At 42.2% G+C, this 24,990-nt stretch overlaps 1 protein-coding gene across 1 annotated transcript in view; it reads right to left on the bottom strand.

The window, feature by feature from the left end:
- Positions 1-19,896, bottom strand: part of LOC103150931 (zinc finger protein GLI2-like) — a 51,468-nt gene extending 31,572 nt beyond the window's left edge. The window contains exons 1-2 of the mRNA XM_016681042.1: positions 18,856-19,896; positions 10,570-10,683 (exon numbers count right to left, since the gene is read on the bottom strand). Coding sequence (XP_016536528.1) covers positions 10,570-10,669 — 100 coding nt within the window. The 5' untranslated portion in view covers positions 10,670-10,683; positions 18,856-19,896. The remainder of the gene's footprint in view (positions 1-10,569; positions 10,684-18,855) is intronic.
- Between the last annotated feature and the right edge of the window lie 5,094 nt (positions 19,897-24,990).

Below are 24,990 nucleotides of genomic sequence, written 5' to 3'. Positions count from 1 at the left end.
CAACCAGCAACAGCAACCGGCAACAACAAACAGCAACTGGCAACAACAACCAGCAACAACAACCAACAACAACAACCAGCAACAACAACCAGCAACAGCAACCGGCAACAACAAACAGCAACTGGCAACAACAACCAGCAACAGCAACCAGCAACAGCAACCAGCAACAGCAATCAGGGTTAAACTGAACTTTACTGGGACTTTGTGTCTAATCCAGCCAGTCTTTATTAGTTATTATCAGTTAAATATAACTGATATATTTTTTTATAAGTTTTTATAAGTTAGTCTGTTTTTCTTGGCAGAATTCACAAAGTATTGTGATTATATTTATGTTGAAAAATTGATTCAGTTATAGATTGATAAACAGGAAGACGATTATCTATGATTTCAGAAAGTTTTAGTTTCATAAATGCTGTAGTTCCAGTTAGTTTTAGTTTTCACACTAATTACTGTTTTTATTTGTTTCAGTAAAGGAAAATGTTTGTTTTAACTATAACAACCTGAACATGAACATCCTGAATCTGCTTCCAATCTTCATCCTAAACTCTCTGCATTCGGTTCTGGACTGGTTTCCAGTTCAGGTTTCATGTTTGTTTGTTGATTCATGTGAAATATGTAGGCCGTGTTTGTGCCGCTGCTCTAATGACTCAGGCCTGAAAACGGCTAACAAGCAGCAGAAAGCGTCTGATCCAGAAATAGAGCAGCCTTCTGGTTTCACTTAGAGCGTCTGATGTCGAGCGCAGCGTCAGATAAATGAGGATGAGGCCATCTTGGAAAGTCATCAAGCTAAATGTTTACAAAGCGCTGCAGAGAGCCCATTATCCGCCATGATTGGCTCCCATATGGCCTGCTGCAGGGGCCCATACGGGGGGCCCATAACCGGGCTGCCTCAGGGAGCGCAGGGGGAACCGGCCGCCACCAAACGGGATCACGTTCCCCCAGGGGGCGCTACAACGTCACCACAGGTTCAAACTGGATTCTGAGTTTTCTAACAACAGCAAACACAAAAACCAACTGAAGATCAGAACTGAGAATGAAAACAGGACCAGCCTGCTGAGGTACCAAATACCTGGACCGGACCGCAAACGGACCTGGGCGGAGGTCACTGTTACCGGCACGGATCCAGAACGGATCTGGAGTTCATATGGACATGTTGCATGTTATTGTTTACATCCAGACGTTTTGGGCAAAAACACGATTGTTTTCCTTATCACCATGGCAACACTGCTGCAGTAGAACAACAACGTTACTAAAAACAAACCTGGAGATGAAGCTGTTGTTCATTTACAGGAGAAAACAGAAAAATAATGCAGAAAAACTTTGAAGAACAAATCGAAACCTCATGTATTCTTCTGTTAACTCGCTTTCTGCATCTGCTACATTATAAACAGACTCGTTGCCATAGCAACTGACAACAACAACACTTTTTGTTTAAGGATTCTACACCAAAAACACTCAATCATTTCCCACACAGAGAACATTCAGTCCATTTGTTTTATGTTTTCAGGCTTGGTGTTTATTTTGTGATTATTTATAGCTGATCGCTGTGGAAGATTAGCTACCGCTGCTATTAACTATCCCTGCTATTAGCTACCACTGCTATTAGCTAGGCTAACACAGCGGTGGTAAACTAGCTAATTTCAACTCCTGTTCTTCTCATGATCTGTCAGATTTGGTGTTCAGTTGCCTTTTTTAGTTTTTTGCTAACTGAACCTAAACTCACCTTATTCCACAGCACATCTACATGTTTCGGTTATCAAAGTCAAGCTAGCAAAGCTGACCTGCTTCCCTAATTAAAACTTTTCCTGACCTGGTTATCTACTTGACTTTGTGTTGACAATTAGTACCAAAGAACTGCATCCATCTTTTAAGTATCAGGTGTAAATTTAAGATTTAGTTGTTATATTAACAACTTAGCTAAAATCAATGCTAGTCATCATTAGCGAGCAGCTTTTTGCCCTCCAGCAGGAAGCTGGGGGCGGGATGTAGTGATGTCACACTGAAACGTGTCTGTAGATCGGATATGAAACAGTTGAAACTGCTCATTACCCAGCAGGTTGTTGCTAGGTAACCAGAGAGCGAGAGAGCAAGCTGCGGCTAGCTTAGCTAGCTTTGAGTGGCTAAAGCCTTTCCTCTTACATTTCCCAGAATGCAGTTCTGCACCGGGTTCAGTGAATATTCAATATATTTAAGGTTATATTGAATGTGTTAGCTATTGATATTGATCACTTATCTATTGTGATCTATATAGTTATTGATTTATTGTGATAATTTCAGCATCTAAAAGTTTTTCCTCCCAGTTTTTTCTGCTGTTTTTATTCTAACTCCCATGAATCTGTTTTTATCTGAATGAACCCAAAAGGTTTGTTTTCTGACTGAAGCAAAGCTAAAAGCTGATGCGTTTTGCTTGTATAAAGTGTGTGTGTGGGTGTGTGTGTGTGTGGGTGTGTGTGTCTGCCCCTGCGAGGCCTCCTGGGCAGGGCCTCATTTAGAGGCAGGAGCAGAGAAAGGAGCCGTCGCCCCCTCTTCTTCTTCATCCTCTCCTTCTCAGGAAGATTAGTGGCCGTCCTTTTGGAGCGGGGCGCTGGACGGCCGGCCGTTAGCGGCTGCATTTTTCTCTGCCAGCGGGCCCTGACCCCCACGGCGGCCCCCTGCAGCTCACAGAGAGGCCCTTCGCGCCCGGCCGCCATCAATTACTCACCGTCCACCTGGTGATAAAGAAATGTGTCCTTATCGCTGATCTACCGATGGCGCCTAAAATACCATTTACTCAGCCGCCTGCTCATCCATCTCCTGCACTGGGAGCCTCACACCCAGCCCAGTGGTCCCAGTACGACTCCCAGCTTAAAGTTCATCAGGTTATCAGCTTTAGACCAAAACCTTGTATTGATTAGCAGCTCATTTATTAATACTAATAATAAATTTACCAAGCCTCTGAATGTAGAAAACATTCTTCTTACTCTGCAAAAACACAAAATCCTGCCAAGTATTTCTGGTCCAGTTCCTAGAACAAATATCTTGGTATCAGGGCTGGACAATAAATCAATAATGATACGTATCAGAACAGATAAATTATCAATATCAATAGATGATCCATCTGATTCAATATTCAATAAATAGAATATTCACTGAACTGAAGGCAGAGGAAAAACTTTAGCTGCTCAAACTATCACAGCGAAGGTGTGCAGGAGGTTGGTGGAGTCGCCTCTTTGGTTACCTAGCAACAGCTTGTTGCATAACAGGCACAGCAGCAGTTTAAAGTTTTACCACCATTTGTCATAACTATTTAAAAATAAAAACAGCATGGAGAGAAAACTGTGGATCAGACAGGAAATATGTGACTCCAGTTTGGAAATATTTCAGATATTTTAAACAAAACTAATCAATAATTATAGATATTGGCTGATATGAAACTTTTATTTGTGATACAGTTTTCATCCATATAGTCCAGCCCTAATTAATACAACAATTTAAATACAACAAAACTGATTTACATGAAACCTTTTAGCAAAATGTATGAGCTGATGAGTCAATAATTCCTTAAGCATTTAAAACTTGGGAAAATGTTTTGCTTTAAGTGAAGTAATGTTAATATTTCTGCATTATTTACTGAGAACATTGAGCTGTATGTTGCTGTAAAGTTACTTGTTAGTCAGTTTTGCCTTTTTGAAGTGAACCAAGTTATTTGCATCAGAAAGTGGAGCAGAAATACTTGGAGAGGTTTTGTGTTTTTGCAGTGCAGCAGCTTAAAGCATTTTCCGCTCTGCTTTCTTTGATATATATGGGAATGCTACGCCTGTTTAGGTCTCAACCCCCCCCTTATTGTGTCCTGGGACGGCCCAGGAGGTGCTAAGTACTTTCGGTCCTCCCCTGCGAACCAGCCAGACTCAGCAGAAAGGCCTGGGAGGCAGAACGGGAGGAACTGTGGGTCGGGGAGCCGCGCGCTCATCAATCTCCCTCTCCAACGACAAACTCACTCTCAGCAAGATGTATGTCAAGAGCCACCGAAGCCAGTTAATCAAATCATTAGCTGCAGCCTCTGGCCTAGTTTACAGAGAAACACACAGCGAGACAAACACAGACACTTCCTGTGAAACATCCACCGCCAAAACAAAAGAATCACAACCAAAAGAAAATTCAGACAAAAACTAAAACCAAACACATTCATGACTAGGTTTGAATCTGGGCAGAGAATGTGAAATAAATGTTACAATATTCTTAAAATCATGAATTTAGTTAATCTGTATTTAAGTTGCCTCTCGCCCGGAACGTGAGCTGGAGATAGGCACCAGCACCCCTCCCGACCCCACTGAGGGACAAGGGTGAAGGAAAATGGATGGATGGATGGATGGATGTATTTAAGTTCTGATCCAGACCTGACCTTAGTAAAGGTTTCATCTAATTACAAAGATTTCATGAATGTCACACATAGTGCTGAAACTGCTAAAGCTAACTAGCTAACATTTGTTTTCTTTTAATTGAATGTCTGAAATATTCAATAATTATTGAATAATCCTTGTATATGGGTTCATATCTAATTTATAAAATCATCAACATTAATTTTAAAGTACAATTTAAAATAAAAAATAAAAAACTTCTGGTGAAAACCAGCCAGGCTAGCCTTCATTTTTACTGGTTTGACTGGTTAATATCCTGGTTTATTATTAACACATTAACAAATGCTGCTGAATGAACACTGAATAACAAAATATATCTAAATACTAAAGTTAAAATCATTTTAATTTAAACATAATATTTCTGTGAAAATGTGATGGCTAAAAACTGCTAAAACTAGCTAGCTAACTAGTTAGCATTGATATTCTGTCTCTTTTTATCAATTTATTGAATAAATATTAGGAAACCAGGATAGTTTATAAATAAACCTTGTGCAGGGATTAATATTTAATCATTAAAATTGTCAACATTTATTTTAAATTGCAACATTTTAAAATGTAGCTGCTAAAAATCATTAAAGCTAGCATTAATTTATTTTGCCTTTTTCTATCAGCTTCCTTTAACATCAATAACTCCCAAACAAACCAGCAACATAGATTTAAGTACCAAAATTATCAAAATGTATTTTAAATAAAAACATAAAAGTTATTAAAAAAGAAATGTGTAGAAACTGCTGGAAACTGTGAAAGCTAACTAGCTTAGCATTCAGTTTTAAATCTTTTTAGTCTGTTTATTAAATAAATGTCAGGCATCCAAATATCTTTTACTTGACCCCCTTATTGGATTGTAAATATTATATAATTATTGTTTATTATAATAAACAGCATAAAATTGCTGAGTTTGTTTAACTTTTTGAAAATCTGCTTGTTGTGGGCAAGTTTTCTAATATGTCCCAAATAATATTTAGCAGAATATGAAAATATTTTTCATATTAACAGGATGAAATATGCAGGTTTGACATTAATACAGTAAGTCAGTGGAAAGATAAAGGCTAGCTTAGCTTTAAGCTAACTGAAACTGAAACCCGTCTCTTTAAGGTTTATTAATTTATGGGAGATTAATTACGTGTATTGATAGAATTGGTTTGAATTGTGTAACATTAAATAATACAGTAGATGTTTAATAAATTTCAGGTTTATTGACTTTTCCTTCTGTCAGAAAGTTTCTGTCTGAAACGCGGCGCTGCTGTGACGTATTTCCTGTGTGAACCAAGAGGTTATTTTAAAAAGGCAATAACTCTAAATTTAACTAATCCCAAATAAATCAGATCTGAATCAAACCTCTGAACGCCTATGAATAAAACCTCGTCCCTTCATCTCTGCGCCCTGACACATCCATCAATAAGCTCCGCTGGATTCTGTGTCATTTTGCTGCTTTTCCCAGTAATGTTTCCATCTGACGCTGCGGTTATGGGTTATTGCCAACGGGCCGCGGATCCTGCAGGTCCGGGCTCCGCGTTCAGACAGATGCGAGCTGTCAGAGGAAATTCAGCCTCTCATTTGAATCTATTAGCGGAGCCGCGGCGGGTCAGGGCGGAGAGAGGACTTCAGCTGCTGCTGCTTAACACCGCCGAACCGGAACCGGCGTCCAGAACCGGTGTCCAGACCGGCCTGACTCCGGGTTGGCCCGGAGCGGGAGGAAGACATCATCAGGCCGGCCGACAGGAACACCTGAGGCCCTAATTGACTCGGAGAGCACATCCATGCTTTAAACCAGTCCCGCTTGAGCTTCATTACATGCAGAGCCCATTTCCATAGGCCTCTGGGACCGGCACCGGCACCGGGCTGCAGGATAAATGACCGCTCCATGATAAATGGTTCTATTAGCGATCCAGATTGTTAAACTGTGATACAACAGACCGGAGCCCATTCATCCCTCCTGCTCTCAGGCTGCTGTAAATAGCTGGTTTTTATGTGTAAATAACATATTAAAACTCCGCATTAGCCATGTCCTCTGATAGAGACGAAATTGTTGTAAATAAATAAAGGCGGACGGGAATATAAAACAGGCGGCTGGTATACGGCTGCTGTCGGCTCAGAGGTGGCAGCAGCCCCGCAGGAAGCTGCAGTATATCAGCCGCTGCCTCCAGGTTCAAGGACCCCGCTCTCTCTGCATGCATGTTGACTTATCAGGAGCTGGCAACTGGAATAATAATGCATATTACTGAGATAAGTAATTGCGTTGTCTCATGGCGGTGGCAGACGCTCGTAGTTTAAGCGCTGGTATCTGATTGGCTGGGACAGCCACGCTGCTTGTTTATTTAAGATGAAAACACGAGGCGCTGATAGGAGGAAGACTTATGGAGAGACTCTTTATTTAGCTGTTAGAAGATTAAAAACCTGCTGCTGATATTGGAAATATAAATATACAGGCGAGCCGAGAAGTTTGGGTCACATACAGAGAGAGGATGAAATAATGAGGAAAAACTGTAAACTCTTTAAACAAACAGTGACGGTAGAGTTTGGTAGAGAGGTAATAATAGTTTTAATGCTAGTAAGAATTAACCAAATAGTTTCTGTTCGGTGGGACTCTCCGGCTGCGTTTCATTACAAACATGCACAAAACTACAACGTGAATATTCTGCTAATATTGAAAAACATAATTTCTCAATCACGTTTCCATTAAATAAGAATCTGAATAAGTTTGATAAGTTCTCAACACGTCATACTCCTACTACTTCCTGTCTTCTTCTTGGTTTGACCAATAGAAAAATCCAGCTGTTGATCATGTGACTCGACTTATGAGAAAAAAAAGTTTCCATTGCAGTTTTGTGAAATAAACTCATTTCAATTGGTTTATTTCACCAATTGAATTTAAAGTATGATGTAAAATGTAACCCCAACCCATTTTGTACATTTTATAACCCGACTCATCCTAGTGGCAAAACGTTTTATGAAAAATCAAGAGTGTTTCTGAAGTTGCCGTGTTTTCATTAAGCAAATTAAGCCACTTCTGCTAATCTGCTAATGGTGCAGCTAATATTTTGCTTAGTGCATTTTATAACTTTGAGAAACATTTAACACTGTCTGAAGTTAGCGCTTTAGCATTAGCTTTAACTAAATACCATGTTGGTGTAGTGTTTTAGTGTGTCTTTAACTTTGAAAATGGTTAGCGTTAATAACATAGTTGAAGTTAGCGCTTTAGCATTTTCTTCCACTAATTGTTGGTCTTGTGTTTTTTGTATTTTTGCTGACTTTGAAAGCACTCAGTTCTGTCAATGTAGCTGAAGTTAGCTTCCACTTAAGACATTACTAGTGTAGCATTTTTGCTAACTTAGAAAACTTTTAACACTGTCAGGTAATTGAAGTTAATTCTTTAGCATTAGCTTCCACATTGTTAGCTTAGCACTTTTGCTAACTTTAAAAGCATTTAATGCTCTCATGATAGCTGAAGCTAGTGCTTTAGCTAAGTATCATGCTGGTGTACCGTGTTAGCATTAGCAGAACTAATTTCTATGGCTAGGTCTTCAGAGTTACTGCAGCTAACGTTCAGTTAGCATCGCCAGCCACTGTTAAATAGTTGATTCGTCTGGACAGTCAGGTTGGTTTTTCCTCTTAAACACCAGAGTGTTGGAACCAGAACCAGGATAAACCATCCAGTCTGGTTCCTCCTGATATCTTCTGTCTGAACATGAAAGCATCGGTTTGAGTTGCTCTAGTTTGGTTTTCCCTCTGTGGTTGATCGGTTCTGGCTCAGACTACCAGCCTCTGAAGTGTCGGGTAAAATCTGCCTAAAACACAGTAAAGTTCCTCCTTTTGTCCTGTGAATATAACATGCAGCGTGTGAGCAGAACATGAGTAACCAGAACCCAATCAGGCCGCTGCTCTGACCGCTCTGGGATTATTACCCGGCGAGGGAACGAGGCGGCTTTGTTCAAATATTGAAGAGGAGAGAAGTGGAGCAACAGCAGCAGCTCCAAATGTAAAGAAGTGTCCTACATTGATATTCTCATATGAACAATTAATGTTGGTCTTCTTCATCGTGGCAGGCCACCAGGTTCTCCGTCCGCTCAGCCTCCGGCTCTATTTACATTTCAAAAGTGTCCTGTCGCTCTGCATCCGGCTCAGCACTCCGATCGCCGCTGCTGCCGTTTCTGTTTCCACTGATTCATCTGCTGTGATACGGTGGAGGTGAGGCCGACGTCCTTTAACCTCATTAAGCTCAGCTTTCATCAGGCAGCCGCTGACGTCTCTGAACAAACGTCCTCACCTCGGCTGGTTCTGGAGGGTTCCTGGAACCGGGCCGCTGCAGAACTACCCAACCCAACGTCTGCCTGTCCTCCTGGACCGATACGAACTCTGATAAAACCCTAAAAATGTTCCTGGGAACATGAAGGAACAGGAGGGAACTGGACCTGGACCGACTGCTTTTCTTTAACCAGAGATGGACGATTTAACTTTGGGTAAAGCTAAATACTGCTCTAAAATAACTTTTCTTTACTCTATTTGATTTGATTGTGTCGCTAAGCTGCACTTAATCAGATTTTATTTATATTTATTGATACTTTCAGTGGAAAAATAATAAACAATCCCAACAATACAGAGTATTTAGGAGGTTTAATCATCATGACATTAAATAAAAATTATTTTCATGACATGATTTTCTACACATTTGACCTTTTCTTTTATTATTTAACTAAAAATGTTTGTTTTTTTTGGTGAAGAACTGAGATGTTAATTTTCATGTATTTTAATTTTTGCATTGTTTTGTCATATTTATAACATAATTATACAATAAATCTCATCAGGCCTGTTTAGTTCAAACAGCAGATTCTCAGAAATATATGTCATAAATGATACATTTAGCATTATTAAAGTCTAAAATAAAGTTTATATGTTTTCAAAAGTAGAATTTTTAGAAATGAGTTGAATCCAGTTTGTATCATAATTAACACATCAGGCCTGAGTGGTAACATAGTTATCACATCCAGAAGGAAATGATGGTTTAATGTAACCTTAATGTTATATCTGTTATATAAATATTATTTATTGATTTTATGAACATGACCGACTTTAATTTAATGAGTTTTTATCGTTACGGTAGAGGATTTAGGCTGAATTCAGGTCTGGATTTCTGGTTTTATGAATATTTAAACGTCGTTCAGCTCAGCAGCTCCAGACATTTGGTCTGAAATTCTGTTTTAGTTTTGGACACGTTCAGAAACTTTCCCTGAATTCGTGTAGATGATCGTAACTCGGTGCGTTCTGATCATCCTGCTTGGTTCTGTCAGGTTCTGTGTGTCTAGGTAAACTCTGTCTTGCTCTGTTTGGTGTTTGGAGGCATCAGAACCAGGCAGATAAACTCTGGTTCTGCTGTAGGAAATGTTTCTGGCTCAAATCGTCTCCTCCTTAGTAAACGTTTTCACAAAGAGCCGAGCCGCTCTTGAGTTCTGCCTCGTTCCAGACTCTGTTTCCAGCTTTGTCTCCTCTTCATCAATTAATGAGCGTTTCTTTGTAATGGCAGGCCACCAAGTCCTCCATGAATGAGTAAAAATGTCACTAAATCACACGTTTAATTTGCATGTCAAAGGGCCCCATCAGCTTGCATCTCTGTCAGTTTTTGAAGCTGCGTGTCGTCCCCGGCTCCATCAACCCCGGACACTTTTTAAGGTTTTTTCTTCTCTATACTCTGGAGGTAAGAACAAGGTCTTTCGGCCTCATTATGCCCAGCTTTCATCACGCGCTGCCTGGCATCTTTAAACATGTATTCTCTCTTCCTGCCAGCCAGTGAGGATCACTGCTACTCTTCATTTAGTTCAACAACACCAGGCTCACCTGCTCCGGCCCCCCAGCTCTGCTGTCACTCCGTGTTTTCTACTCATCCGCGTTTACCGAGCCGCGCCTGCACACGGCGCCCATCTGCATTCATGATTCTTTCATGGGTCACAGTCTATTAAGATTCCTGTCAGACATCCGCAGTGAGTCACCTCTGACTGCTGAGGGTTCCTCATCAGGCCGCAGAGAGCGTCGGCTCCCAGGACGACACTTCTTCTTTGAAATGTATATTTCATGGCTCCCCTTTGCCCCCTGGCTGAGCACCTGTGAGACCCCGGCTCATTCTCAGCTGGCTCACGGCTCATAGACAACCGGACCCGGCTTTGAAACGGCGCCTTACCTCTGGTCTCCGAGGGCGACGGCTTCTTGGGGAGGTCGCTGAAGCTGCTGCCGTCCATTTTGTCCTTTTTCTGTGTGGCTGGCGGTGATGAGGTCTCCATGGCCGACTGAGACGCTGTGAGGGGAGAGGAGCATAAAACAGGCCGTTAACGCAGAGCTCTCAGTTTGGGAGGACACGAGGACGATCTGAGACAAACTGAGGAAGAACTCAGGTGGCTGGATGGACGCTCTGCCTGTGATCCCACTGAGGGTCACAACAATGAGCCAAGAGCCTCTAAATGTCCGGCTTTAACGAGAACTGATGGATTAAGCAAAGACAATCAGACGGTTGGAAACGTTTCCTGTTTTAAGAACCCAGAGTCAGAAACACCAACGGATACTTTAAAGGTTCATTCACACCAAACCTGTTTAATCCACTTTAACCCGACTGCAGTCTGTTTGTCTAGAAAGTCCGGTTCAGTTGGTATGAACGCTAATCGACCTCTGACCTCTGGTCCTCTGGTCCTCCAAACCTCGGTCTGGGTTCAGTTGAAGTGAACTCTGGTTCAGTTTGAATGCACAGTGAACACCAAGCAGACCAAAGCAAGAAGTAGACTTCAGCGCAGGGCATTCTGGGTAAATACAACCAAAACTGACATGCTAGCCTAGCGCTAGCTTAGCGCTAACAGCAGAAATGGCTCCTGGTCTTTAGTCAAAGACTAAAGAGAAATCCTCCAACCGCTAAGATCTGACACTCCATTTTAGTTTCCATTTGGTAAAGAAGGAAGTTGCGCTCAGTGTCTTCAGAGGTTTTTTGTGCAGCGCCCCCACAGGCGAGGAGGGGAACAGGTTTTTCAATTAGTTCAGATCATTTGACTCAGTGCGGTGTGAACGAGAACCACACCGGCTAGAAATGGAACAGATGTTGCAGTTTGGGTTCCTAATCGAACTGAGTCGACCTGGATTTAAGCAAAAAGTAAAAAAAAAAAACTCTCAGAATAACTTGAGTTCTGTGAAAATAATAAAAAATGTTCAAAAAAAGGCAGATTTTTATTTTTTCATCCTGATCTTCTGTCGTATCTCATAACGTTTCAGTGAGTTTCTGCTGATTTTTTGGCCATTTTTACAATCTTGAAAATAAGCACCTTTTATTTCGTCTGGTTATTTCCACCAAATAAAACAGTTTCCCTTTTTTTTTCCAAGTTACCAAGTGAAACAACAAATGAATCCTCCTCTGTTTGCTGTAAAATCAGTGATATTAACAGTTTTGTCTGCAGTCACCTCAGCCTGTGAACTCGTCTCTGACCAAACCAGCAGCAACAGCAGCAGCTCAGCCGACAGGTCAACATCTGTGGTATATTGTATTTACATAAACTCGATGTGAACCGCAGCGTGAAGCTGGACATCCCGGTTGGCACCCAGCCTGTTGGCACCCGGCCTGTTGGCACCCAGCCTGTTGGCACCCGGCCTGTTGGCACCCTTTCATTCTCCAGGAATCTGAAGATAATGTTGGAGCGCTGAGCAAACATGTCGGAGGATTTGCTCATAAACCCGGCCTTGTTGTGCAGTTTGCAGCTCCCGCCTTTCACAGCTCAATCTGCTCTCTGGCAGGGGGCGGACCGGGGGCTCTGGGGTCAAAGGGCACAGAGGATAAGGAGGTGGGGGTCCAGGCTGCATGTCATCAAAGTTTATTTGGCTGTTGACCTTTCCACAGGCCCATTCAGAGCCTCAACAGTTAGAACAATGCTACTTTATCTTCAAAGCTGGATGGAAATGAAGACTGGGGAGCAGAAAGTGGCATCTTCCTCCAGAACCCACTGGTCCAGAACCCACTGGTTCAGAACCCATTGCTCCAGAACCCTCTGGTCCAGAACCCACTGGTCCAGAACCCACTGGTCCAGAACCTACTGATCGGATCGGTTTCTCACACATTCACCAGATTTCAGCAGAGCAGGAACCTTCAACGCCTCATCTGGAAAACCAGTTTATGTTCACTGATATCAAATCCCAGATGTAGAGACTTTTCTCCAAACCAATCAGAATCTGAGTTCTGCTCCACATCCGGACCCGATCATTGACAGATCAATAGAAAAATCTCTTCAACAGGAAGCAGCACATCAAGTCTAAAGACATCCAGGAACTGAACCGTTTCTTAAACTTCAGTAACCATGAGGAGGTCCAGAAGAGCCCAGAAGAACATCTAACCAGGATTCAGCAGTAAGAACAGAACCTGGACTGTCCAGAACCACTGCCAACCCAAAACAACCCAAAGACTTCTCACATTTACCAGAAACTTTGTGATGATCTCCAAAACCTTTGAGGAAATCCTCTGTGGACCGATGGGAGGCGATGGTCCGGTTACGTCTGGATGAAGTCAACAGAACCAGAACTTCAGAATTCAGGCCTCCATACTTTGGACCGGACTGAAAGCGGACATCCACCGGACATGTCCTCCAACGCCTGAATGAGACGCCAACGGCTCCTCTGATTGGCTGATGGATGAGTGGTTTATCACCATGCATCACCATGGCTGAATTGTGAATATCTCATTTAACTGCCATGATTTTTAATGACTTATTGCATGAACAATTTAAACACGATGTCGCAAAATAGTTTCCAGCATTAGCAGAATATTGACGAAGATTTGTCCACATTTGTAAAGGAAACACAACCCAACTGTCTCATCAGACCTGCTAGTTTCCAGCAGGATTGTGGGAAATTAAGGAATCTGACGGAGATGCTGTGACATCACCTCAGCCAGGCGTCCATATTGGAAAGCCCAGAGAGGTCGAATTAGAACCCAGAGAGGTCGGTTTCCTCAGAACCTCCCTCCATCACGTCTCGGCCGCTGAGCAGCTGCAGGTTTCAGACTTTGATGAACCTCCAGTTCATTTACTGCCTGGTAACAAAGCAGCGCCTGACTGACAGCTCTGTCTGGATCGTCTTTATTGCTGCGGATGAATCGGCTAACAGGTGTGGGCGGACGCAGCGCGGCCTCATGGGAAGCCCTCACCACACACAGCCGCGTTCAGAAGGTGATATACGAGCCACCTGACGGGAGTCTTTCACGCCTCCCGTTCTCTGATCTGGCCTCACAAATCAATATTAGTCAGGCTCAACATTTGCTGCTCACACATTTAGCAGAACGGCGGGGCAGGAGGAAGTAACAGCTGATCCAAGAGAGACTCGGACTCTGCTCTGAAACGTCCAGCAGCTCTCTGAGGAAACCGAAGGTTCAGACTGAAAATCCAGCTTCAACTCCGTCCTGCTGGACTTTAAATGGATCCATTCTGGAACTAAAACCAGATTCATTCAGCCTGATTTTTAGTCATCATCTTGTTTTATGTATTTATCCACGTATAAAATGGTAAATATTTGTTTTCCTCACAGATCCCATCATAAACCATCACACAGAAACATGGTGGCTTGGAAAACCAGAGATTAGCAGTGATGCTAACTAGCTAACTACCTGTGTTGGACAAGCTTCTGCTAACCTGCTAATAGCAGTGCTAATTTTTAGCTTAGCACTTTAAGTTTTGCTAACTTCAAAAATATTTAGCGCACTTAGCTTTCCCTAACTGTTGATTGTTTTATAAGCTTTCCTCTGAAGTTCAACATTTGTGTTGAAGTTTTTATTATTGACTGTTAAGGATTATTAAGGTAGTTAGACGTCTATATTCATGCTCTTATTTTGAAGTCCGTCTACCCAGCAGTTCCATTTCCTCTCATTTTGTCTCTTTTTCCAAATAAAGTAAAACACAGATGGTAAAAAACAAAATATAAACATGAATATAATATCTAAGGTCATTATAGAATCCATTAGCGTTAGCATTAGCATTGGGTAGTTAAATTGGTGCTGTGATTATTTATTATGTTGGGATTATTTTTAGATGATCTATGTGTGTGTGTTGGTGTGTGTGTTGCTCTGTGAGTTAAAATGTTGCTGTGACAGAAACAGTGAGGTGTGATGTAGTTTGATTATTGATCAGCTGCAGAAATGCCGGTCGTTACAGGAAGTGTCTGTAGAAACATTGAGCAGCCGTTTGTGTGGCACAGGCTGGCCGATGAAGCGCGGCCCCCTGCGGCGGACTGGAGGCTCCCGTCACAAAGACACACAGTGATTTATTTAAGAGCAACAGATGACAAAGGGACCCCACAATAAGGTTATTTAAGGGACTAACAGCTTCACAGGGACCCTCCCCCTCTCTGCCGACTCATTGAAGTCAATGACTGTTTGTTCTCTTCTGTGACATTTCTGCTTTTAATCTCTTTTAGAGGAACTCTCACCTGTTCATTAACATTTGTGAGTGTTGGGCTAACATGCTGAACTAGTTATCGAGGCAGAAAAGAGACCAAAATGTGTGTCAAGTTGATCAAAACCCACCAAACTCCCAGAGCCGGAGCGAATATGGATCACAGCGTCAGGAAAACTAATGCTCAGCTGCTCAGGTGAGCCAGACTCCACCTTGGCTCATCACCAAGTATAACCAGCACCAAGTGTCTCCTGAATTTTTAGAACAGCTCTTGTCAAGCAAACAAATGACTCTGTCTAAGCCTGAAAGGTCACTGCATAGCAGAGTAAAATCACGGAGCATGCAGTCAATTCCTCGGCGCGGCACCCCTTACCAAGGACCACTTGCTGGAATTTATGACTGGGGCCTCGCACCTATTCTCCTCTTGAATAATAGCTGTGGTGTAAAAGAAGCCCGGGTCGGTGGCGACTCTAAAATAGAAAGCAGCTTCAAGCCGAGACGGGGTTGTTTATTGTATGAGCCAAGAAAGCACAAATAGAGGCTAACAGTGACATCTGAATTTATACCAAGCGGTTCCTCTAAACTTCAAGAGAAGCAAATGAGACCCAAAGTCCCTGATGTATCGGCTAAAAACAGAACACAGGGGAAACGTATTCCCAGCAGAGCGCGTCTGGTTTCAACACGTTCAGCAGAGAGGCTGAGTGATTCTCCTCGGAGGAATGAGCCTGGATGTTCAATATCCTGTGGCTGATCTCCTCCCGGCCTCGGCAACAGCAAACAGATGTGGCAGCCGAGTTCAGGGGAGGGTTGGCTCCCCTCCTGACCCGTCCGGGTGAACTGGAGGAGCACCTCCCACCTGTGTGGCTCCGCAGACCTTGACCTTTCTTTGAGGTAGCTTAGCGCTTCCTGCGAGGCTGCAGGAAGGGATTCCTGGTATTCCTTCGTCATTATGAGAGACCTCCTCACGTGAAAAGAAACACCAACCAGTTCAGACACCAGAACTCCGCTCTGCCTCCGGTCACCGCTGCATTCATCCGTTATTTTAATTCTCACTACACCATGAGATTCTACTGGACAGGAAAGGTCACTTTACTTTCATTCAGATGTAACTCTAAGGCTGTTTCCGTGGTAGTCCTCTTGGTTTGATTAGAGGCCAACATTGCCATATTTGTTACGTCTTCAGCTGCTGTGGTTCATTTTTGTGTTGCTCTAAAAAGCCCGTTCCCCTCCTGGCCTGTGGGGGCGCTGCACCAAGAACCACTGAAGGAAATGACAGAAAAACCAATAAAGAAGACATGAACTCGACTTCCTTCTTCACTAAATGGAAAAAAGATGGAGGTGTCAGATTTTAGCGGTTGGAGGATTTCTCTTTAGTCTTTGGCTAAAAACCACAAGCCATTGCTGCTACTAGCGCTAGGCTAACACATTAGCTTTGGTTGTATTTACCCAGAATGCCCTGTGCTGTAGGCAACTTCCTGCTTTTGGAGCGGTTTCTGGTCCGCTTGGTGTTCACATTCAAACCAAACCAGAGTTCACTTCAACCGAACCCAGACCGAGGTTTGGAGGACCAGAGTTAGCTTAGCATCCACATCTCACCACCTGACCTTTTAATGACTTATCACATTAATAAACTTATTCACGTGATTTTTAAAATTATTCCTTATTGTAAGGAATCACTGAAATTTCCAAACTATATTGACGAAGTTTGGTGCTCATTTTGTGATGGGAAGGCGTTGATCGTAGCTGAAGCAGTGAGGCGACCAGTAGCTGATCTGAACCTTCAGCCAAACTGTCCAACAGAACCTCAGCTGGTTGGACCGTTTACCATCGCTGTAAAGTCCAAATGGCTTTCCTGCGTCCGTTTGGACGGATCATGTCCCACACAGTGTTATGGTTCCTGTGGGTCGGTTTTCTTTGCCCCCTGGTGTTTTTCTTTACTCTGTTTTCTTGGTTTCTTCTCTCCATCTTGTTCCTTCATCTGGAGTTCCTCTTCCTACCCAGGTGTTCTGGCTTTAGGCCCGCTTGGACCTGCCATGTGTCCCTCTCTTCAGGGTGGTGAACACTTTGATCTTAATTCAGTTTGGGTCAGATTAGCTCTTCACCTGATTTTAACATTTTTCCATCATTCTGACCTCAGCAGCCAAAGGAAACCAAGAATTTAATATTTTAATCTCATATTTTGTTTAACAAATTTAAAATGAGGTTTAATTCAAAATGTTCATGAAAGAATTAATTTAATTAAATTCCAGGAAATTAGAGTTTAAATCTGCATTATTTGCTTAAATACAAACTATTCAGAAAAATGACTAAATCAAAATGTGTGAAGGATCTCTGGGTTGGTCCTAAATGTTTCTTTATGAGGAAAATATTCGACTATTTGATGGAAGAAAAGAGGAAGAGGATGAGGAGGTTCAATCTGAACCGGAAGGTTTTGACGTTTTCCTCATCAGTTTCAGGATGGAGGAGCGGGACGGATTTACAGGAGCCGGAGCCCCGTCACCATGCAGCGTCTCGGACACACTGAGGTCCTTCACCGAGCGCAGTGTCCGGGGTCCTCTGGGGCCCGCCGCTGTGCCGTGTCCGCGTCCCCCAGGTCCTCTAACAGGACGTTTCCTTCTGATCCCGTCGCCGTGGCGCTCTGAGGCGGCCCGGTCCTGACGGTGGCCGTCCCTTCAGGAGTTAATTAACAACCCCATCAAAGACGGGCCCAACACGGCACAGAGGAGGAACTACAGGCCCCCGGCGGCCCCCGGCCTTTGATTGGTCCGTCTGCAGGGGCCTCCAGATCTGTTTGATGGCGGGTAATTGCTGCTGCCTGATGGAGGATCTTAGAGAAGATCTGCTGGAAGAAGATCTTCAGACGGACTCTAGGAGTAAATGTTTACAGAGAGAGAGGGTGTGTGTGTGTGTGTGTGTGTGTGTGTGTGTGTGTGTGTGTGTGTGTGTGTGTGTTTTAGAGGACCCTCTGACTCCAGAGAATCAGTTTGGTTTCCAGCAGCTGAGCTCGTTACTCTGGATGGATCCGGTTCTCCTGCAGCCTTAATGATGAGCTGCACCAGCCCAGTTTACCGTCCCGACTTTAACTGGAACCAGATGAGTTTTTCTTCCACTTCAACCTGAAAACCTTCAATTATTTTCATCCGGATGAGTCAGGAGCTGCAGAGCGTCGGATCGTCTCCCTGCAGGGATCAAACCAGCAGTGCTCCGATTCTGGGACCGGTCCGGTCCACTCCAGGAACCATGTGTGTTTTAGAATGAAGGCAGGTTTTGGGGGCCTTTCCCAGAGAGGCCCCCTGTGGCCCCGGGGCCACGCTGAGCGGTAATTGCTGTGGTCTTGTTGTTTTGTGGGATAAGAGACTTTTGAGTCGTCTCAGCGGGGCGGCTCACTCTCTCCCGACTCAAAATCCACAGATTCCCAGAAATTCCCAGCAGGATGTGAGAAAGAGACAGGATGAAGGTGACATCCTCATCCCAGGTTTGGGAATGTCAAACCCAAGGCCCCATTCCCTGCTCCTCCTCCTCCTCCTCTTCCTCCTCGCTGACTGCTGGAACTCTTCATCGCTCACAAAAGCAAACGCACTAAAACTTTTCTTCTGATGCAAATGAAGCGGCGGCCATTCAGGATGAGGACGGACAAAAAGATCGGCTCTGAGGCCGGAGAGGACAGGAAGCTCCGCGTTAATTATTGATCAAATCTGAGGCCTTCTCTGCTGCTTTACTAAAAATAACATCAAATATTAATACCTGATTATTTCATCTGCTGCAGAAACAGAATGAACATTAAATTAAGGAGGAAGCTTTAAAATGATTCCACTCAACAACAAATCAGCTGAAATATTAATAATGAAAATAAAATAAAAATGAAATTTTATGAAAATTTGGAAATAAAAGAATTTTTAAAAGATTTTCTGGATTTTGTGGATAAATTAAAATAGGCATAATGAATATAACGAAAAGGAAAAAAACAGTTTAAAAGGCAGGTTGGCGTTTTTAATTTGAATAAATGAAGTTAAAATAAAAATGAATTCCGCTGAGCACATGGTCAGCGCACTCACCGCTCCGCTCCTCTTCTTCTTCTTCTTCCCTCCAAAGCGCCTCAACTTTGTTTTCGGAGAGGAAAAGCGGCTCCAGACACGTGGATTCCCATCTGCTGCGGGACGCGCGGTGCGTGGCGCGGCACGGCGGTGCGTGGCGTGGCGCGGCGCGGTGCGGCGGCGGGCAAACTTTCACCTCCACGCAGCGCAGACTAACTCAAAGTGAGGAGAAGTTGAGAGAAGCGTCCAGCTTAGGGAGGAAGAGGAGGAGGAGGAGGGAAAGTTTGAACCCCGAGGAGCGGAGAGGAGGAGAAGTTGAGCAGGAGGAGGAGGAAGAAGAGGAGGAGGAGGAAGTTTCACCGGGATGCTGCGGAGCTTCCAGGATGCGCTCCTCCTCCTGATCCCGCTGATCTCTCACATTCAGGCGTCATTTTAAAACCAAACCAGCCGCTTCAGTTCATGCAGTTCGGATCCATCTGCGGCTAAATTACTCCGTTTTTCATCAGTTTGAGTGTTTATCTACAGCTTAACTTGTGCAAAAAGTGGCGCAAATTCCACAGCTTCCTGCAGTCCTTTCTCTCCAGTCCCGGAGAACTGGTCCTGGATCAGCAGCAGAACCGCAGAACTCCACAGAACTTCCTCCTGGTTCTGTCCAGCCCTGACCTCTAGCGGCGGCTGGCCGGTACTGCATGCGGCCCTGCTCGCCTCATTTCTGCCGATCAGCGGGCAGATTTAAATCAAATTTTCAGTTTTCAGCTACGAACAGATTAATTATCAATATTATTATTTTAGAATCATGTCAGAATGACGTTTCAACCTGCAAAATGTAAATCAATCCTTCAGCTCATTTATTCACAGATAAATTCACCGACTGAAGGTAAAAATATATCAGACTAATAATTAATTTGCAAATATGCTGTTATTAATATTGGAATAAATTACAGAAAAAGGCTTAAAATGTGTAGAAATTACTAATATAAATATATGTCTGCATCTTCACTAATAAACATTAAAACAATCAAATTGTTCTCAAACGTTTCTGGAGTAAAACATCTTAATCTTAAAAATTATAACAGCATAATTGTAATTTTTTTGCTGCAGAAATGTTTCATACCAATTTCGTTTGATTTGAAGAAAAAGACTAATTTGTGAAATTGTTTTAATTTTCATGAGTTACATTTTGATGGATGCAGTTTGTAAATATTTCATTAAACTGGTTGAGTTTTTGTCCATTTGCAGCAGTGAATTATGGGTAATGCATTTTACCGATGTTGGGATAATGAGGAAAATATTCAAATAGAAAAATACTTTGATTCCAAACGGAAATCAAATTAAACATTTAAATGAAATAAACCATACCAATGTTTAATCCTGATCGAACAGGATTAAATAGTTCTTTGTTTAAAACATAAAACAGCAAAATGCTCCTTTTGTTTTCATGTTTTATTTTCCTGCCTGCAGGAAAACAAATTACAGCTTGATATATATATATATATATATATATATATATATATATATATATATATATATATATATATATATATCTCAAGCTGTAATTGTTTATAAATCTGTGTAACGTATTTATGATCCCGATCCGCACTCCATTCCAGTCGGTGACGGTTCCTGCATATTGTTTTAGAATGAAGAAGCACCAGGTTCCTTGAAAACCTTTCAATGACCTTATTTCAGGTCCGGGAGCCTCTCAAGGAAACATGTAGAATAAACTGAATAAAGTATTTTTGAATTTAAACTGGTTCACTAAATGGATAAAATGGTTTTACCCGACGGAGCGCGCGCGGATGGTGACGTAGAAAACGACAGAATGACGACGCTGCCCAGAAAAATAATAAAATAAGGTAGAAAAAAGAGAAAATAATTCATGTAAATTTATTTCTAAGTTTTTACTCAGAGATTACTGGACTGTACTCTAATACAGTGCAGTTATAGACTGTAATACTGTACTGTAATACAGTCTAATACTGTTAGCCGTCTGTAGCTAACAGACGCTAACACTCGTCTGTTAGCTACAGACGAGTGTTAGCGTCCATTTCACCAGCATTTAGTCAGTGAATGAAAAGATTTATAGAAATATTTATATATTTAACTTGTTTTTGTACATTTCACCACATTTACCAACAGATGAGTCATCAGCAGCCCTGACCTCTGACCCCCAGACCAGCCTGACTCCTTGCTACGATGAAGGTGAGCAACACAGTTCAGTGACATGCTAGTTGGCATAGTTAGCATCACTGCAGGGGGTCTGAGTCCGTTTGTACCCTTACACAGCAAAATGTAGATGTTTATTACTGACAGAAACTCAAACAATCTTTAAAAAAATAATAAGAATATAATAAACGGCCTGATACCTGAAATTAAACAGTGAAATATCCAAAAAGAACAAATCGCAGCCAATAATGAAAATACTACAGGAAGTGACAGAAATAAATAAAACACAATGAAACATAATACATATGGATTTTGATTAATTATTGGAATAATCAGCAGATTACTCTGTTACTATAATTGTTTACAGCAGCTCTACTTTCCCTCCTAACTGTTGGGTTGTTATCATTTCTAAATTTATATTTAAGCGTCTGGTTTTTATCTTTCCAAAATGCTTAGACAGTTTTAAATTTTGCTATTAAAACAGAGAAATTTGGCGTGTAGCCTCTGATTTTCTACTTCTTAGTCTGCTGCCGAGTTCTCAGGTTCTTTGGTTATCAGGACAGACGGTGAAGCAGCGCCACCTGGTGGAAAAACCGAAACGTCACTCCAATAATCTGGTGCTCTGAAAAATAAAGTGATGGATGAAGCAGAAACTTTGATGAAGCTTTGAAACTAAAGCGTGGCTTTGAGTTTGCAGTGAGAATCAGGATGTAGAGTCTGAAGGAACAGCTGACTGGAAAACAGGAACGCTCTCCGGAAAACCTGAGAAGCTGCAGAGCAAAGTTGGTTAGAGAAACATTTTGAACGTGAGCTCAAGTCATTTTCTAGAAGATGGTCTGAAAATGTCCCAGTCCTCCCAGCGGAGGCGCCGTCAGCTGGAAATCTGTGATTATCTGACAGGTTTTACATCAGTGTCCAGTAAAGTAACTGGCCGGTTTTATTGGAGCAAACACATCTATTTACCGCCCCCTTCTGGAGAAACGTGAGCGGAGCAGCTTCAGCTCGTTCCTAAACCAGCCCTCTGATAAATGAGCTGAGCGTTTCAGGATGAGTTGTTGTTCTGCCATATGGATGTAATCTCAGCCGTCTGCTGGAGGAATATTCAGCTTTTAAAGGATTGCGTGAGAAATCTTCCCCCGGCCGATGCTGATGACTTCCACAGATCTGTGGCTGCTCATTAAACCGTTTGTTGAATTTCCGTCTGATTTCCGTCCTCTCCCCTCTGGAGGCTGAAGTTCGCAGCTTCAGAGGCGGCTGACGTTCCTCCAGCAGGCAGAGAGTCTGTGAGTCTGTTCAAACCTGAAGGAACGGCTTCACTTCTCTCACCGTTTTCCTTCTCATCTACAGACTCCATGTCTGCTTTATGTACTCTGCTGCCAGATTTTACCATTTCATCGACCTTTGACTTGTCACGGCTTATGCAAGAGGATTGCTAGAATCATTTTTGATTTTTGAAGATATTTTATTTTTGGTTATCCCAACAACTAAACTAAAATCAGACACATGGTTGGAATTGGCGATGTTCCTTTTTCAACAAATTAACTTTAAACGTAAATAGAAATTATATAATACTCTGAATAAGTTTGAATTTATGAGCTGCAACATTTACTTTCCATTTGGGATCAAAGTGCTTTTGAATTTGACTGAGTTCATGACACCATTGAACTCAAACCAGTTCAGGTTTTGATAAATCTCCATTAAAGTAATGACCATAACAGTGTTAGTGTTGCCTTCATGTTCAACTGCTTTACCAGAAATGAGCAAAGGTTGTTTCATTTTTTTCCTAAAGGAAATTGGGAAAACTCCTTCTACTGATTTATTTTAGTTTATAAATCAGACTTTACTGGATGCAGCTAGCTAACTTATTCTCTGGGTTTCTGAATCGGTGTCATATTTTTAAGTTTCCAGTCAACCATGTTCTGACAAAACATACAGAAAATATTTCTCCTGTTTCGTAAAACTCACTGCTCCTGAATTCATCATTAAGTTCTTTATTTTGTGGGGTTAAGGATTTGGTATTTCAGAGTTTTTCTTTATGTTGCCATGTCTGATCGGTTCTTTCTGTCTGTGGATAAAGATCCAATAAATGGGGGTACAGGAGCTGCAGTGGCCAAAACACACCTGAATCTACTGCACCTTCCCACTGACATCAGCTAATTAAACTTCACATTTCATTGTGAATTTCTTTTTGTTTAGTAATTCTGTGTTTTCTGCACCACTGTTGGATAATTTTGGGGTCGGAGAAGTTTCCCGACTACTTGGAGGTGAAACATGTCAGCTCGTTTCTGCTTTCAGCTGCTTTCGTCTATCTCAGACACACATGTTCCCTGACCTTTGACCTTTAATATCCGCTCGGTTTATTTGGGCCCCCCCTCGCTCTGATGCGTATTAAATCAGATATGCCGACCGTCGCAGCAGCGCCGCCCTGCTTAACCCCCGGTGACCTCAGGTTTTCCCTGTAAATGGATTTGGACCCGGCCTCCTCCGTGTTTGCCGAGGCGGGCCGGGAGGCTCTGTTGACCCTGATACAGGATAGCAGATCATTATCCAACCCTCGCCTCAGAGCTTCGCTGTTGTTTTAAACAGAACGGGCGGAGAGCTGCATTCCTCTGGCTGGTTCAGAGGAAAACATGGATCCTTAAGATGAAAAATATCAGGAAGTCCTGGAGGACGATTAGTTTCCATCACCAGAGAACAACGGCCAGCTGAAGCCACACAGAGACTGTTTGAAGAACATGGTGGCCTAGTCAAAGCCCAGACCTGTTCACAGCTGTTTGTGACTAACTGTCTGAATATTGCTCCTTCCTCACGCATCACGACAGAAGAATCTGACCAAGCAGACGTTGAATCATCCTCATCTCATGTTCTAGAGTCTGACCTCAGTATTTCTGTAAAGACGACTTCGATCATTTTCTAGGCTGAGTTTGAGGATCTGGGCTTTGATGTGTTTGAAGCTTGAAGAGGTAAGGAGGAAACCGACGCCGTCTTTTGGGAAAACTGCCTGGTTATAGACCCATCAAGCTTGGCTCTATGGGTCTTCGTGTCCTCCAGGGACCCTCTGTGCTCTTCAGTCCACAAACTTTTTATTTATTAGGTTTACTAGGCTTCAGATTCTTGAAACATCGACCTCCAGGCGCTTTGCTTTTCGTTGGTAAATTTTTAAGTAATCTGTAAATGCACTGAGAAAGTTACTCTTTCTATGTATTCAATTTCATTAACACACTTTTGTCTTTTTTTTTCCCACTTTGTAATTAAAATTTGATGCAAATATTTTGCATAGATTTTGTTACCCAGAAAAATATATTGGCTTTACAAGGTATTCTTATATAACTCTTATTTTTATATTTTTGTGTATTTCTGACCCGTACTGCCTTATTACTGCACAGTCCACACTGTTATTGAACATTTCCAATTAAATCCTCTCCATGAATACATTTTCACATTTCCACAATGACATATGACTTCGCCACGCTGCAGTAATTTTCATTTTACTTTTGTTTTTACATATGAAGTTGCGTGTTTTTTGTTTCTACTCATAAATCCCTCATATAGTCGTGGTAAAATACCCTTTTTAATTTTGCCTGATATGCCATTAGTATTTCATTAATATTACTTAATATAAAGTCATAATATTACAAAAATCGCCGTTTCTTTTCCCTTTTTTATTTTCTGATCTTGGATATTTAGGTTGCGTTTGTTGATTTTCAGGTAAATGTATTTTTGGTTTGGAGATTCAGCTCTTTGCTGCCATCTGTTGGTGAGCCGGAAGTGTCTCTGTGAGTTTTCAAAGGATTTATTTTCAGTTAGAAAGTTATTTTATTAATTTATACCGATGCTACTTGAAAGACGTGTAGGTCTCATGCAGGTGTGTGGCGCTGCATTTAGAAAAATCTCCACCACTGAACGTGTTATTGGTTGAGTTTGTTAATTGGACAGATAATTTCTTGATATCGGGATGATAATTATTGTCCACTCCTAAAATTTAATGCT

The sequence above is a fragment of the Poecilia formosa genome, unplaced genomic scaffold (assembly GCF_000485575.1).
Source record: "Poecilia formosa unplaced genomic scaffold, Poecilia_formosa-5.1.2 Scaffold266, whole genome shotgun sequence".
In the NCBI taxonomy this organism is placed as follows: Eukaryota; Metazoa; Chordata; class Actinopteri; order Cyprinodontiformes; family Poeciliidae; genus Poecilia; species Poecilia formosa.
The sequence above is the reverse complement of the archived record's forward strand: the minus strand, read 5'-3'. Positions and strand labels throughout refer to the sequence as shown.